General features: G+C 50.0%; 1 protein-coding gene across 8 annotated transcripts in view; it reads right to left on the bottom strand.

Annotated features, from left to right (window-relative positions):
• Nucleotides 1–803: 803 nt before the first annotated feature.
• Nucleotides 804–14680, bottom strand: part of DNMT3B (DNA methyltransferase 3 beta) — a 39861-nt gene continuing 25984 nt past the window's right edge. For 4 of the 8 annotated variants that reach the window (XM_053670991.1, XM_037143226.2, XM_037143222.2 and 1 more), the window contains 13 exons: nt 14475–14603; nt 14283–14327; nt 13082–13161; nt 12635–12747; nt 11988–12171; nt 11347–11431; nt 10251–10396; nt 9924–10014; nt 9450–9598; nt 8312–8397; nt 5143–5212; nt 4295–4413; nt 804–2218 (listed from right to left, as the gene is read on the bottom strand). In XM_053670991.1, the coding sequence (XP_053526966.1) occupies nt 2077–2218; nt 4295–4413; nt 5143–5212; nt 8312–8397; nt 9450–9598; nt 9924–10014; nt 10251–10396; nt 11347–11431; nt 11988–12171; nt 12635–12747; nt 13082–13161; nt 14283–14327; nt 14475–14603 (1439 nt within the window). In that variant the 3' untranslated portion in view covers nt 804–2076. Of the gene's footprint in view, nt 2219–4294; nt 4414–5142; nt 5213–8311; nt 8398–9449; nt 9599–9923; nt 10015–10250; nt 10397–11346; nt 11432–11987; nt 12172–12634; nt 12748–13081; nt 13162–14282; nt 14328–14474; nt 14604–14680 lie in introns of those variants that run through there. The other 4 variants (XM_053670993.1, XM_037143224.2, XM_053670995.1 and 1 more) reach the window with 2 other exon arrangements.

Here is a 14680-nt window from a genome sequence, read left to right as displayed (position 1 = left end):
TGGCATACGGGGCTTGGGACACCTGGCTAAGTGATCTCAGGTAAATCTTAAGACTATGTAACAGGAGATGCGACAGGTACATGCTCCTCCCAAAGCGCTGAGACCGCGGGCAGCTATGTTACCATCACGGGGCCACTACTGATTAGTCCTTTCCCTGGGGCCAAGTCCTTTTCCTGAATGTGGCTTAACTGCAACATGCCAACTTGAGAACCATGAAACAAGGTGCTAGAGAATCACAAAGGCATAAAGAACTGGAGAATCAGCCCCGTGATTCTTGAGTCATGAATCATCTTGATCAGCTTCCCAAGAGCTACAAGAAATTGGAGATGGCTGTTCCAGACATTGAGCTTTTAAATCAACTCAGACACTTCACTCATTTTGGAAACCAAGGTTTAGAAGAAACCCATTCACTAGCCCATTGTGGCCCCTGGACCAGAGGCATGGAATTCTGAGTCTCCACTCCACACTCAACCAGAAAACTTGAGGTGGGGCCCAGAAGCCTTTGAACAAGCCATCCAGGGAATGCGATACACTGGAGCTTGGACACCAGGGCCCTAGATCTTGCCTGCCCGGTGTCACCAGGGCATTCTGCACCATGCTTGCTGAGTGACTTAAATGACCTACTCCAACCACCCACCTTTTCAGGGGAGCCAGGCCCGCCCATGCCCCGCCCATCTGACCTGCAAAGGAACAAAAGGGACACAGACTGTTATAGAGAAATACTGATTTTAATTCAACATAAAGTAAACTCCAGGCATCTTTCAGCCTAAAAAAATAGCAAAACTGTTGAAACAAGGCACAATTTTTCCCCATTCTTGTTACGTGGCTACGATTACAAAAAAAAAAAAAATTTATGAAAATGGTAAAACAAAAATAGAAGTCAGGTTTTTTTTTAAAAAGTGTATTAAAAAATTCTCACAAGACTTGTCAAAGTTACTCCTTATTCTACAAAATAGCACCAGTAAGATGACTAAAAGGTGTTAAAAACCATTACAATGGCATTTCTGAAATGCAGCTTTTGTCCTACCTCCTGTTATTCCTAAAAAACGATTTATTGTGGAATAAGACTTTAAAATCTCTGGAGGGAGGGTTGAGCTTTTATTGCAATTTTCCCCCTGCTATCTCTAAGATGAGGGGGCTGTGCTTCTGCCCTGGCAGTCACTGCTTCTGAGTTTAGAGAAAGGCTGAGGAATCAGGGTCATACTTCTAATATGGAGGTGCTGTGTCTACAGAAGTCTGGAGGGTGCACCTGGGAGGGTCCTAAACTAAGCCCCCCATGTTCATCCCCACACATGGAAGAGACAGCAAGATGCCTGCCTGCATAATATGTCAGCTTATGACCCAAGCCACCCCTTTCCTGAGCTCCCAGGAGGGTTCTATTGCAGTCACTGGGAGGGATTTCACGAAGGCTGGCCTTGCCTTTGGGTCTGTGGGAAGAAATTGCCCTGAATGTGGTAAGGTCATCCCTGCTGAAATCAGTGTTAGTGTGGAAAACTCTCAGTGGGCCCCAACAGCGAATCCCAGCCCTTTATACTGAGGCTTGGGGAATGTGCTGGGTAAAATTCAAGCATAACAGAGACATCATTTCCTCTTCTGCCCTAGAAAAAGTGTCCTGGCCCCTTAAAATGTCCCTTTGCTACATGTCTAACACTGCACACTCCTGGAAACAAGTTGCCACAGACGTTTGAAGGCAAAGTCTTGCAGTAACTGTCTCGGGTGACTTTTCAGCCTTAACCTGAGTATTGAAGAGCTGTTGGCACTGTGGTTTTGGTATATTAGCCATTGTTTCTGAGCAGTAAACCCAGGAGGGGGGGGAAAAGCCATCTTTACTAATTACTTCAAGTTTCAAAGTTTTAGGAGAAGACAAAATGAGCACCGTGTTTGGCCACTCCAAGCAGCCAGGTTGAATTGTGCGCAAGAAGGTGGCACCTTGGGCTCCCCCTGCCAGGAGGGTGTCAGGTGGCTCTGGCGAGGTACGCGGTGTGACCCCACACAGCTGAGCTGAGGGAGGGCAGAGCCTGGGATGCACCTCCTGGGTTCTGGCTCTGCCCCCCCCACCCCAGAGCCCCAGGGGGACTATTCACAGGCAAAGTAGTCCTTCAGGGGGGCGAAGAGGTGTCGGATGACAGGCACACTCCAGGACCTCCCGAGCAGCTTCTGGCGGGCCCCACGGCCCATGTTGGACACGTCTGTGTAGTGCACGGGAAAGCCGAAGATCCTGGGGGCACCAGAGTAAAAAGACAGGGAGTCAGAAGTGCCGCCTCTGCTTAGTGCCTCTGGGGGATGAGCCCTCACCACGGCCAGCGCAGCACTGCCGTCTGCCCTTCCTCAGGGTCCACCAGGCCTCCGTAGAGGGACTCCAGGTTTTTGTGGGGTTTTTTTGGAAGGCACTATTTTCCCCCTTTTTAAATAAAACTTCTTATAATTTTTATTGAAATTAACTTAAAACGTATAGAAAAGTGACAAACATAAAGTAGTACAAAGAATACTTATGTGCCCTTTACTCAGATTCACAGGTTGGTGTTTTACCCCATTTCCTTGCTGTCATTGGCACACGGGCCCTCTCTTGACCCCAGAGGTCAGGTGCACAGTTCTTCCGAACACAGTGTTACCAATGAGGGCCTGGTTCCTCCATGAGGGCACCTGCTGTTAGGTGCCGCCAAGCACCGCCACCATGCTCCTGGCACACAGCTGGTGCTCGGGGGAACCTTTCTCAAATGAATGAATGAATGAACAAACGAGTGAGTGCCAAGACAGCCAGCAAGAAGACAACAGTGTAGCGGTCTTCAAATCACAAGATGTGAGAAGTTAGGTAATGTCCTTGCAAGGAACACAGATACTTGCAAAAAAACGAAGCTTATTTTCAGTCACTGGATGCTCAGGCAATTTACATAAGGACACTGAAGCATCCTGCGTTCTCTTTCTCCTTTCACTCCCAGTTGCTGAATCAAAAGCCGAGCTGGACTTAACAGCAGAAATGACGCCAATGGGCCAGTGTTAAGTGGGTATTAAGAAATAGGCAAAGTCGCAACACTTTAGTGTTCTCTGTCTTAATTTGTCTACGTAATGACAGCCATCTGCACCACCCACGTATCACAGGTCTGGCCCAGTGTGTTAGGCTTGAGTCTCAAAATACATTTAACCCATGAACAACACGAGGGTTAGGGGTGCTGACTCCCCACCTCTATGCAGCTGAAAATCCAAGGATAACTGAGTTCCCCAAAATATAAGTGCTGGTAGGTCACTGTTGACCAGAAGATTGACTGATGCCATGAACAGTCATTCTGTGTTTATGCTGTGGTCGTAAGTGATAAAACATAAGCATCTACATAAATTTTACTCACTTATGGCAGACCTAACTTTTTCTTAATTTGTTCAATATTTCTTTCCAGACTACATGATTCATGTGAGTTTTTTCCAATTGTTGCAAACCTCCAGGAAAATTTCCAATATATATATTGAAAAAATCCATGTATGAGTGGGTCCACACAGTTCAAACCCGTGTTGTTCAAGGGGCAACTGTACAGAATAATCCACAGCACGAGTAGGCAAGGTTACCCAGTTTGTTTCTCCTCATTAGAACTTTTATACTAAGAAAATTACTGTTTAGTAAAGACTTAAACTAGCTGTAGAGCTGAAATACCAGGAAGGAAGAAAATACTCTGTATAAAAACCTTCAAGACATAAGCCAAAAAATGTAGAGAGGAATACTCATATGCCTTCTTACGTTTGTAACAAAAATATTCTAACAAAAATAAAAACAAAATTAAGAAGAAAAACAAAAGGAATGAAAAAAAATTGAAACCAGAACAGGAGAACTGAAATTTAAGAGCTGGTTCTCTAAATCAAAATCAATAAGCTACCAACTTAGCCAAAGAAATCGAGAAGGCACACCGCGGCTAAGCAGGAAGCAGCCGTAGAAGGGTGACTTGGCAGGAATCTTCTAAGAAAGAGCAAGGGCATGTCAGCGGGGTTTTCTTGAGCTGCTTCCGCTTACATCCCCGAGTCCCAGCACGTTGGGGCAGGCAGACACCAGGCCAGCGCAGCCAATGGAAGACGGTGCTGCCCCATGACCTCATGTTCCAGATTCCTCATCACCACCACCCTTCTGCCATTTCTGGTAGGAAATAAGGACTAACTCTGAAAAGGTATTACTCCCAGCCCGACTAACACAGAAGGTCAGTGGGCCCACGCAGAATGGAGGCGAGCAAGCCCGCTCGCGCTGTGGGCCTCAACCGCATTTCTTCCCCTTCCTGTCTGCCCTGTTCCCCTCTCCACATGCAGCCTCGCTCACCTTTCTAGCTCAGTGCACCACAAAACATCTTCTTTGCCATTCATGACAACAGGGAAAAGTTGGTTTTTCCCCTGTCTGATCGAGTTCGACTTGGTGGTTATTGTCTGCACTTTCTTTAACTGGAGAACAAAATGACATCATGGAGTGAGCACAGAAGGAGGGTTCTGGGTGGAGACAAGGCTCAGAAGCACCTAGGGAAGATGGGGGCAGGGGTGCATGTGGGGGAGAGAAGGCGGCAGGTCTGGGCTCCCAGAGGGAATAAGAAAAAGGAGAGTAGGGAGGAGAAGAACAGTTTGTGCTTCCCACAAACACCAAGAAGTTAATGCACAGGAAGGACCAACCTCAGAGAGAACAAGAGATAAAAATGTGACCGTGAATGAGGTCACGTGAGTGCCAAAGAGAACACACCAGAGTCACTGATCGAGTAAGGTTAGGCAAAGCATAAAAATCCACTGAAGGTTAGAGAGGATAGTCAACCAAACCAGGGTTTTGATGAACCTTAGCTTATTGTTAACATTAAGGGTCAAGTTTATACACATCTTAATATAATTATCTATGCCTTGTCAGCAGATAATGTTTTTCCTTTGGCAAAAGCATTTACTCATTTCTTGGGAGGACCGGCTGACATTATCTGCATCTCTACAGCGTGTGCATTCACAGTTGGAAATAGAGTTGCCTTTTCTCATATAGTGATTACTTGTTTATCAAGGATCTCTTCTACTCCGTACTAGACAGACAGGACAGAACAATCACGTAGGGAAAGAGGCCCAGCACCAGGAAGTCACACGGCGGGGAGAGGCAGGGACAAATGACACCAAGGTCAAGTCCCTGCTGTGACCACATCTTACCTTTGCTGTCCTATTGAACTCCAAGCAGTCCTGCAGCTCGAGTTTATCATTCTTTGAAGCTATCACAGGCCTGGGAACAGCCAAAACCCATTACTTGCTACCGTTTGTTAATGGGCCTCAGCCAGGCACCTCTCAAGGTGGAGTGAGGGCCTAAGGCTGAAAAATGTGCTCTGGCAATGGACTTGCTACAAATACACAATGACAATTATCCTGGCAGGAGCACAAAGCTGTGTGCCAAAGCTAAGGACAGACTAGGCCCTTGAAGGGGCAAGCCCAGTGTCCAAAAATGAATGCTCCCCGTCCCAAATGTTAATATTAGTCAAAGCCAGGTTGCCATTGAGTAGAACTGGATGGGGAGAGCACACTGAAGCATCGGTAGACCCCTCTGATCCCAGCCGCACTGCTGAGCGATGACCTTGAGCAAGTTGCACCAGCGGCTGTGTCCTGTATTAGATCTTTGGGGGTCTATCTGCTACAATGAGCATTTCAAAGCCATGACTTGGTGGCTTACTGCTGGGGATGGAGCCACAGGAGGCTGAGGACTAAAAACAAGTGGGTGCGGGTAGGAAGGACAGGAGGTGATTGACAAAGCACTAATTACCCTTGTAACTTTCACCATCAAACCTGCCAATGCAGAGAGAGGCAAGCCAGTGCCCAGAAGGGGGACAGAACTCGAAACAAAGTAATTGAGCAGTTACAGAGCACAGAACACCAGGAGCTCTGAATGCACCGTTGACCAACACCCGGCAACTCTTGTGGAAGGAACTGCAAGGTCACAAACAAACCAGTCCTAAGAATGAAATGATTTCCCTAACAGGGGCCATTGAATGACACCAAACATTCCCCAGACCAGCTATTTTCAACTTCTTCCATTTCACAGTACACATAAACAAATAACTAAAATTCTGCAGTGCACCACAAAATATATCTTTTACCAATCTGACCAAAAAAAGGGGGGGCATTATTTTGATTCATTCACACCAGATTGTTGTTGTGTTGGCTATTGTCATTTTTTTTATTTGACTATCTGAGGGAAAAGAGGGCCGTGCCCCTGACTAAAGTCAGGTATTGCATGTTTTAAAAATTCTTGCAGGCACACACTTGTGCCTCTTGCGGCACATTGGTTGAAAATCGCTGCCCTTGAGTCATCAAGGTCTTCCTTGACCTCACCTTCCACATTTTCAGTGCTGCTCTATCTCCACTCACAGATCTTTCTGAGAACCCAAGGGAGCTTAGGACCCTGGGGAAAAGAACATGGCATAGCCCTACCTATGTTGATTCTAGGATTTAGATCTAAACAAACTAAGACTTTTCTCCAACAGCCTGGACATCACTCTGCGGCCCTGGGTTTATGCTGAGTCAATATTCTAGAACCCTGCAGAGCCGGCTACAGTGCTACAGCTTGGTTCTTATCACAGCCCAGGCAGAAAACTTTGAGGCATTTTTGCTGAGTCTTCTTTTCATCTTGTACCACCGCACATCCCGCGCATCAGCAAATCCTGTAGGTCCAACGTTCACATTATCTAGAACCTGATCTACTCTGCTAAGATCCGCAGAACCCTCTGGAGTTGCAACCCCTGGGATGCATTGTGTGCACATGAAGGGTACCCGCCGGGGCCCTGCACGATCATCGGCCAGCTCCTTTCCTCTGAACGGCCAGCTCTCATTTCTCCCCACTTCTGCCCTCATCCCAGGGCAGAAACTACCATGAATTTCGGACACAACTCCCCAGCTTAAAAATTCCTGTGAATTCCCAAAGTAAATCTAAGTGGTACCATGACCCACAGGCCCTACATGACTTAGCCCACACTTCCGCTTTCTGTCCTCCCCTCCCAGCCTTCCCCGACTAAGGAACACTGTTCTCTGAACTGGTCTTTAAATTCCCTGCCACACCCCTTACCCTCTTTTTTTTAATCCTCACCTGAGGATTTTTTTTTAATTGATTTTTGGGGGTGGGGGGGTGAAGAGAGAGAGAGAGGGGGAAACATCAACGTGAGAGAGAAAGAACAATCAGTTGCCTCGCATACACGCCTGACCCAGGACCAAAGCCGAAACTTTTTGGTGGATGGGATGACACTCCAAATAACTGAGCCACCCGGCCAGGGGCCTCACCCTGTCCTCTTTTTCCTAGAATGTCGCCTGAAATAACTATGGCTCCATTTCTACAGTCAGGTCCTTGCTGACATGAGAAGCCTTCCCCATCAACTCTCCCAATGCGCAGCCCCCTCCAGCCATGGCCCTGAAATCATTTACTGTCTTCTCTCCCCATCCTCCATTAGCATGTCAACTCCACGAGACAAGATGCAACTCTGACACGTTAACCACGCAATTGGCAGCAGGTACGACAGTGACCGCCACAGAGTGAGAGCTCAAGTGTTGACTGAATGAGCCCATTTTACCCTGAACACAGCACTATACCATTTGACTGATCAGCTAAATAAAAATGCAATATACCAAAAAAAAAAATCCTCCAAGCTACTCCAAGCACCTTCTCACCTCCATCCACATTTTACCAAATGTCAAAAATCAATGCTTCAAACACTTCCCCTTCTAAGGGAGAATACTTTCAAGCTTAACTGATTTGCGAATCTGGGGTATCACATTTTGGATCTTAATCAGCATACCACACATCCCTGAAACCACACATAGAAGATAATTGATGCTCTGTAACTTGCTTTGATGAAAAATTGGGGAAGGTTGTTGGTTAAGAAAGACCAAGGGAGACAGGCTTTGGGCTACCGATGGTCATCTCAGCTCTGCCACCTGCCCGGTCACCACAGGCTGGTCCGGGGTTCCTTCATCTCAGGGAGCAGGGCATATCTAACCATCTCCTTTCATTTCCCAGTAGGACAGGCAACTGGGAGAAGAGGGGGGTAGAGAGGATCGGCACCTCTGGCTGAGAAGACGCCCATGAGTGCCAGCGCACGGCACTGGAAGAACCAGGGCCCCAGGAAGCGCAGAAAACAAGTTGGAGCAGACTGAGGCGTCTTGGCCCAAGATTCCCAGGTGGTTGTACATCTTAACAGATATCAACCCATAACACCAGGGGCTGGTCTGGAGCCCAGGGTGGGGCCACTTCTCTGTCTCACAAGAGTAAACCTGTCAGGGCTCACACCATTAGCTGCATTTCACTTGGCTGTTACCTGTCCCTCTTGGAGCCCCTTGTTACCTGTTCATCCCAGGCAGGTTGCCCCAGAAGTAGCGGGCCCGGTGAGCAGCAGACACTTTGATGGCATCAATCATCACTGGATTACACTGTCAGGAGAGACCCACATCAGAATCCAGGAAGCAGCCAGAGTGGGGACTTTACCCAGGTGGGTGGCAGGGCTGCTTCCTGGCTATGACTCCTGCCAGCCAAGGGACCAACCCAGTAAGATCTGGCTGGGGGTCCGGCTAAGGGACCACTTCCCATATTAATGATAAGGAAAGAGACCAGATCCAACCCACAGGTTCTGAGAAGGCATCGGGGCATGCCGGATTGTGATGGAATGTACAGGCAGCAGAAACAGCTCAAAAGCAACTCAGCAAGTCGAGCTCTTGGCTGTAGGAATGCAGTGCTGGCAGAATATGCCCTGTGCCACCATCGGCCAGGTTCACGCAGCAGGACAGAACTAACTAGCAGGTTCTATAACCTCTCTAGCAGAACTCAGGCTGTAAAGCTTTGGGGAAAATTAAATAAGGAATGTGCATGAAAAATATTTACTTCAGTGCTTGGTGCATATTAAGAAGTGGATAATGAGCTTGCCTGTGGCCCTAAAGAAGCAGTTCTTGGAACAAGGATGAGAAAAAACTCCCTCGAGTAAAAATGCTTAGTCAAATCTCCCGAGGCCTACAAAACTAAGTGATGGTTTCATCATCTCTGACCTCAGTGGGTTCCAGATGCATTTAGAGATCAAATCTTTTTTCAAAAATATTTGAACCAAGCCCTGGATGGTGTAGCTCAGTGGATTGAGCGCGGGCCTGCGGACCAAACAACCGCGGTCCGATTCCCAGTCAGGGCACATGCCTGGGTTGCAGGCCAGTTCCCAGCAGGGGACGCACGAGACGCAACCATACATTGATATTTCTCACCCTCTCTCCTTCCCTTCCCCCCCCTCTAAAGACAAATAAATAAAAGCTAAAAAACAGAAAAATGTTAAAAAAAAAATTTGAACCAAGAGACTGAACAAGAGAATCAACCCACTTGACTCCGTTACTCAGACCTAGCCAATCCTGTCGAAAACCCAGAATTATTCCCAACGTGGAAACACCCGCCAACCCTTCCCCTCCCATGCAGTCTGGCCAGGTAGGACCCTAGGTCCCCTCACCTCCAGGAACCGAGAGATGTCCCTCTTGTCGCCAACCTTCATGGCTACCACGTTCTCAAACATCCAGAAGAAGGGCCGGTCCTCACCCTCCTTGGGGCGCGAGTAATTCAGCAGGTGGTAGAACTCGAAGAAAAGTCGGCCTGTGCCCTCTGGGCCCACAGAAGAAGACAGTGGCTGGGGTTGCACCCATCGGCTCACCCCTCCACACTGAAATGGGGCCCCAGCGATCACCTGACTGAGGCTGCACCCTAGGGCCCAGGCCCCTCCACCCGCAGTCCTCCAGACTAAGGACATGGGCATCGGGCAGCGCAGCATTTTCACCTATCTCTGGGGACTGGGGATTCACATCATGACAGGGATCGAGCTGACAGGTGAGCCTGGCCAGCAGCAAACAGCTCCTCCTCAGGCCACTCCTGGACCAGCATGCAGGAGACACAGGGTCTCCTTAGGAGATCAAAATGCAGGGATACTCACCGTACAGGCCTTTCCTGGCAGGGTTCACATTTGAGAGATCATTACATGGGCTTCCACCAATCACCAAGTCAAAGGGGCCCCATTCTTCAATCTGGGAGAGAGAAATAGTCTCAGGGGTGGGGAGGGAGTGAGGATGGAGGGCTGACAGCCTGGGTTACAAGTAACCTGCCAAGAAAGGACACCTGATGTGACCACAGGTTCTCCTTTCCCACCACCCTGCACAGGGGGAAGGGGACAGCAAGGTTGTGAGAATGTGCTGGGCTCGGTCGGGGCCTGGATGGAGGAGGTGAGAGTGTTGGAGCCCCCAGAGATGCAGGCTGCCCTCACATTTTTCTTTGTGATGTTCCTGACGTCATTCACATATTTGATATTGCCTTCATGCTTAACAGTGCCAACAGCGATGGACTCTTCACACACTTCAGAGGCGACGTACTTCTCTACCTTGATGCCCAGTTCTCGGAGGACCAGGTACCCTGTGGGGTTGGGGAGACAGAAAATGCACTCGGGGTCATCCTGCCTTCGGGGATTCTCAGTCCAGTCCAGAACTTAGACCAGACCCAACAAGGACATGGTAGCTCTCCAGGGTCCCATGCAGACGGCACTAAAACCGCAGGCTCTCCGGGGCATGGAGTTTTGTGAACAGACGTAGTTATCAACTGGTACAGCCCACTGGTAGGACCTACTAACACAGATGGGTCTACAGCCAGTGGCCGAGCACAGTCAAACGCAGACACAAGGACGGGAATCTGCACCAAAGCCATGTTTATTAAATAGCCTCAAAGTCTGGGGACAGGGACCGAGTACATTTTCTACTGTGGTTTACCTGTGCCAGCGTGAATGGGTCTTTAGGACCCAACAGGGTGGGGAAAAGAAGCAGCTGGTCCTGACCTGAGAGTCATTAAAAGCTGTCAGTGATTTGGGCAGGTGGACACTGGTGGACACACACAAGGACGAATGAGGCCATGAGGCTAAGTGCACAGCAGTGCATTTCCACTGCCTCCCACTCTGATGAAAGGGAGACATTCCTGACAACATCACAGGGCAATTTTGAGGATGAAATGGGTTAAGTCAGGTAAAGTTCCCAAGGATGACATGCACATTGGCTGTGCTCATTCTACCCACGTGGAAACCAGGGGAATGGCGATATTAGTAAGAAGAGTTGTCAACTAATTTCTAATGTATCTATACTTATGGCATAAAAAAATAACTTTCCAAGGTACCTGCACATAACTAAAAAATAACCTGCAACAGCTAAAATACGTCTATATGACTTTAAAAAGGACCAAGATGGCCAGGCAGGTGAACAAGAAGCCAGTGGTTTTTCTCAGAACAGGTAACAGACAGATAATCCCAGGAGTCTTGCTTGCCATTGAGGACAGACACCTGGACCAGGTGAGCATCCCAAGGTGAACTCCGAACTCACCTGTGGCAATCCCATCAAACAGGGACAAGACTCGAATGGGCCGCCTTCGGGCTGCAGGAATCGCAGGGTATAACTTGGGGGCTTCCTGCCAGGTTAGAGAAGGTTAAGGAGGTCATGGAGGAGAAGGTGCAGGGGGAAGGGTTGTCCTCTGGGAAAGGAGTGAGTTGACCTTGCTCTGAGGGATTCAAACCCTGTGTTCTGCCATATCTTAGCTGGGATCCCCTCGTGAGTTTTGGCAGAGTGGCCATTCTACCCTTAAGACATGGAAAACAGAGAATTTGAGAGACAGATGTGCACGCGCGCACACACACACACACACGGAAGGACACATCACTCTGCACAGGAATGACCTGGGGCCTGCCACACAGACCTGGAATACCCACTCCCACTACAATTAAACCGTCAGCCACAGGCTTCTCTTCAGCAGGCCCTTGAAAATACGGGGGAAGCCAGGAAGGAGGGGAGGGAAGAGCACTGGAGAAGCCTGAGGGCTGCACACAGAACGTGCCAATCAGCCGGGTCGCAAGTCAGTCATTTGTACAATGGACCTTTCCAAGAACTCTTGTCAACAGACCTCCAGAGCCTTCCAGATCCCTGACACTCTGGGGTAGGTGGTGCTGGGCAAAAGAGCCTAGGCTTACATATTCGAGACCCGTGTCACTGGTGAAGAAGGCCTGCAGGCGCACGTTCCAGTCCTTCCGGCGCTGCAAGACCCCGTGACAGCGCTGAGGCAGGCACATGTAGCAGCTCCAGGGCTCCTGCAACTTGGCATCTGCTGCCGTGCCTGCGCCCACCAGCACCTCCAGGCACTCCACACAGAAGCACCTGCGCCCGGGAGAGGAGAGAACAGAGGCCTTCGGCATCAGTCTTCCTCCTACATACCCACCCCCCTCCCCCACACAGACAGCAACGCACTGCTTAAAACCTTCTTGGGAACCCAGCTGCTCCTCCCCATGGGCTGGTAGGTCTTGTGGTGTGATGCGGGCTACACTAACCTCTTCCTTGGACACCTGTGCACCGTCAGTCCACAGGCTCTGCACAGAAATCATCTTCCCCCACAGAAGTGGCTAATCTGCAGGGAGCCTTGCACATCCTGCTCCCCACCCTCAGACATGCCTGTCTTAAACACGCGAGAACCACAATCCCTGCAGAGTGGTGACTGGGCCTTGTCCCAGGTCTCTTTGGCTCCCAGCCCCTGTGCCAGGAGGACCTCTGGGGCTGTAGGAATCACAGGTACAACTTGGGAGCCTTGGGGTGCATCTGAGTCTCACCCACGCTGAACACTCACCGGCAGCAGCTCGTGTTGCTGCACAGGAGCAGCTCGCGGCCCTCGCAGCACACGGTGCAATAGGACTGGTAGCCGTCGTCGTCGTACATGTAGAACAGCTCGAGGAACCGGTCCTGGCGGCCAGAGAGAAACACTGGTGACACAGGAGACCAGGCACCCTGGGCCCCGCCTGCTTGCTGGCTGAGGCCTTAGGACGCAGTTACAGGGCAGGTCGCTGGTGGCTTAGCGCCCCTTCCAGGAAGGAGGGCCCAGCGTGTGAGTGCCACTGCAGATGGCCTCCTGTGTGGCAGCTCCTGCCCTTGGAGTGGACAGTGTGGTGATGGGGGCCAGGGAGGGCTTCACTAGAACCTTCCCTAATGGCTACATGCAGGTGCTTTTCTCTGGCAGGTACAGGGAAGTCATGGAGGCAGGAAGGGGCAGGAAGTCAAGGGTGGGGATAGGACTTACCCGGCATGTCTGGCAGAGCCCACCCTCAAAGAGAGGGTGGAAGGACACAGGGTTTTTCCTACCACAGGACAAACAGCTGTCTGTAACAAAGACACACACGCAGCTTGTGACAGGTCAGGGCCCAATGCCAGCTGCAGAAGCCTTGGGCCTAATGTTCCTGAACATATATTCCACACTAGCAATAAACCAGGGACTCTTCATGCCTTCTTTTCAACAAGCTTCCAAGTCACCACCCCCACTCCAGACATGGGGCACGACACTGAGCAAAGGCCTCTCCAGCACAGGGACAGGCTTGGGAGGCCCGGTACAAACATCTCTGAGACTCTAAAAAGACTAGGACTTTGGACAGTTCGTGGTGATGCCCATTTGCTAACTGCCATTCCATGAAAGGACATCCCCACGAACTCACTCTACAGTTAGCCACAGCTGTAATTTCAGAACCCAGGTCTTTAACTATTAGGCTGCTCTGGCTTCCCTTCTTATCGGCAGGTCAGGACTGATTCACATCACTGAACAGATGGATACAGCCTTTACGTTTCAAAGTCCGAGCGTCCCCAGCCAGCAAGCAGACAGATGGGCAAAAGAGTCTTTGGGGACGGGAGAATCATGGGCCAAGGTTCTCAGAATTGTCAGGGGCTGCTCCAAACCTGAGTTTTCCCTGTGGCTGTCTGGGTCGGGAGCTGGATTTTTTTTTTTCCTAGCCAGCACTGAGTAATGTTCAATAAATATTTGACCGAAGGACATTGGGTAGAAGAAGCAAGGAGTCCATCCTTCCCCAACACCCTGAATCCCATTAGAAAACGTTTTGGGCAGAGTTTTGATTCCAGTGGCAATTCCCAGCTGGGACAAAGGGACGAGTTAGCTGAGAGTGACTGTGACGCAGTGTGCGAGCCTTTCACCTCGAAGCTGGGCCAGTGCTTGTCTGGGAAGGCTCACGATGCCACAGATCCCAGTTCCAGGTTTGGGGTCCTCCTGGCCTAGTCTCCACTCTGCCCTCAGCCCACCCTCCCTGCTCACTTAGGTTAGGGGCAGAATCAGTCTCAGCAAAAACCGGGTAAGCCATTCTATAAAACGTAACTGACAACTGTGACGATGTCCACTCGGGAACCTGAAGTGAAGGCACAGAGCTCTGGGCTAAGCCCCCGTGGGGTAGACAAGCAAGAACGGGACGCAAGCAGCACTGGGAGGGAGAAAGCATTACCTTCCAGACTACTCTTGTTGCTGGCAACATCCAAAGCCATTTGCTCTGTTGAGAAAAGAAGGTGTGAGACAGGGTCAGGAACCCTTACTGATCAATGAAGCCGACTCCAGGGCTGAGCGGTCCTCACAGCCTGGGCCGCTCCTAGTAATGGGTGACAACAGTGCCCCAGCCTCCTCACCCCCCACAATTCACCTCGACTCTGGTCTTCTTCTCCTCGGTCTTTGCCATTGTTATAGCAGTTTGTCTTGAGGCGCTTGGGTGGGGGGCAGTAGTCAGCGGAGGTGGTCGAGTCGTCAGCTACACGCCTCCGAGTCTTGTTCTCTGTGAAAGCGAAGGACATGACAGCCACAGCTGGTAGGAGGCGCAGGGGGAACACGGGCCTGGGTGCCAGCTGCCTT

This window comes from Artibeus jamaicensis, unplaced genomic scaffold (assembly GCF_021234435.1).
Source record: "Artibeus jamaicensis isolate MK-2021 breed Jamaican fruit bat unplaced genomic scaffold, CSHL_Jam_final contig_685, whole genome shotgun sequence".
Lineage (NCBI taxonomy): Eukaryota > Metazoa > Chordata > Mammalia > Chiroptera > Phyllostomidae > Artibeus > Artibeus jamaicensis.
This window is presented reverse-complemented; position numbering and strand designations above follow the sequence as displayed.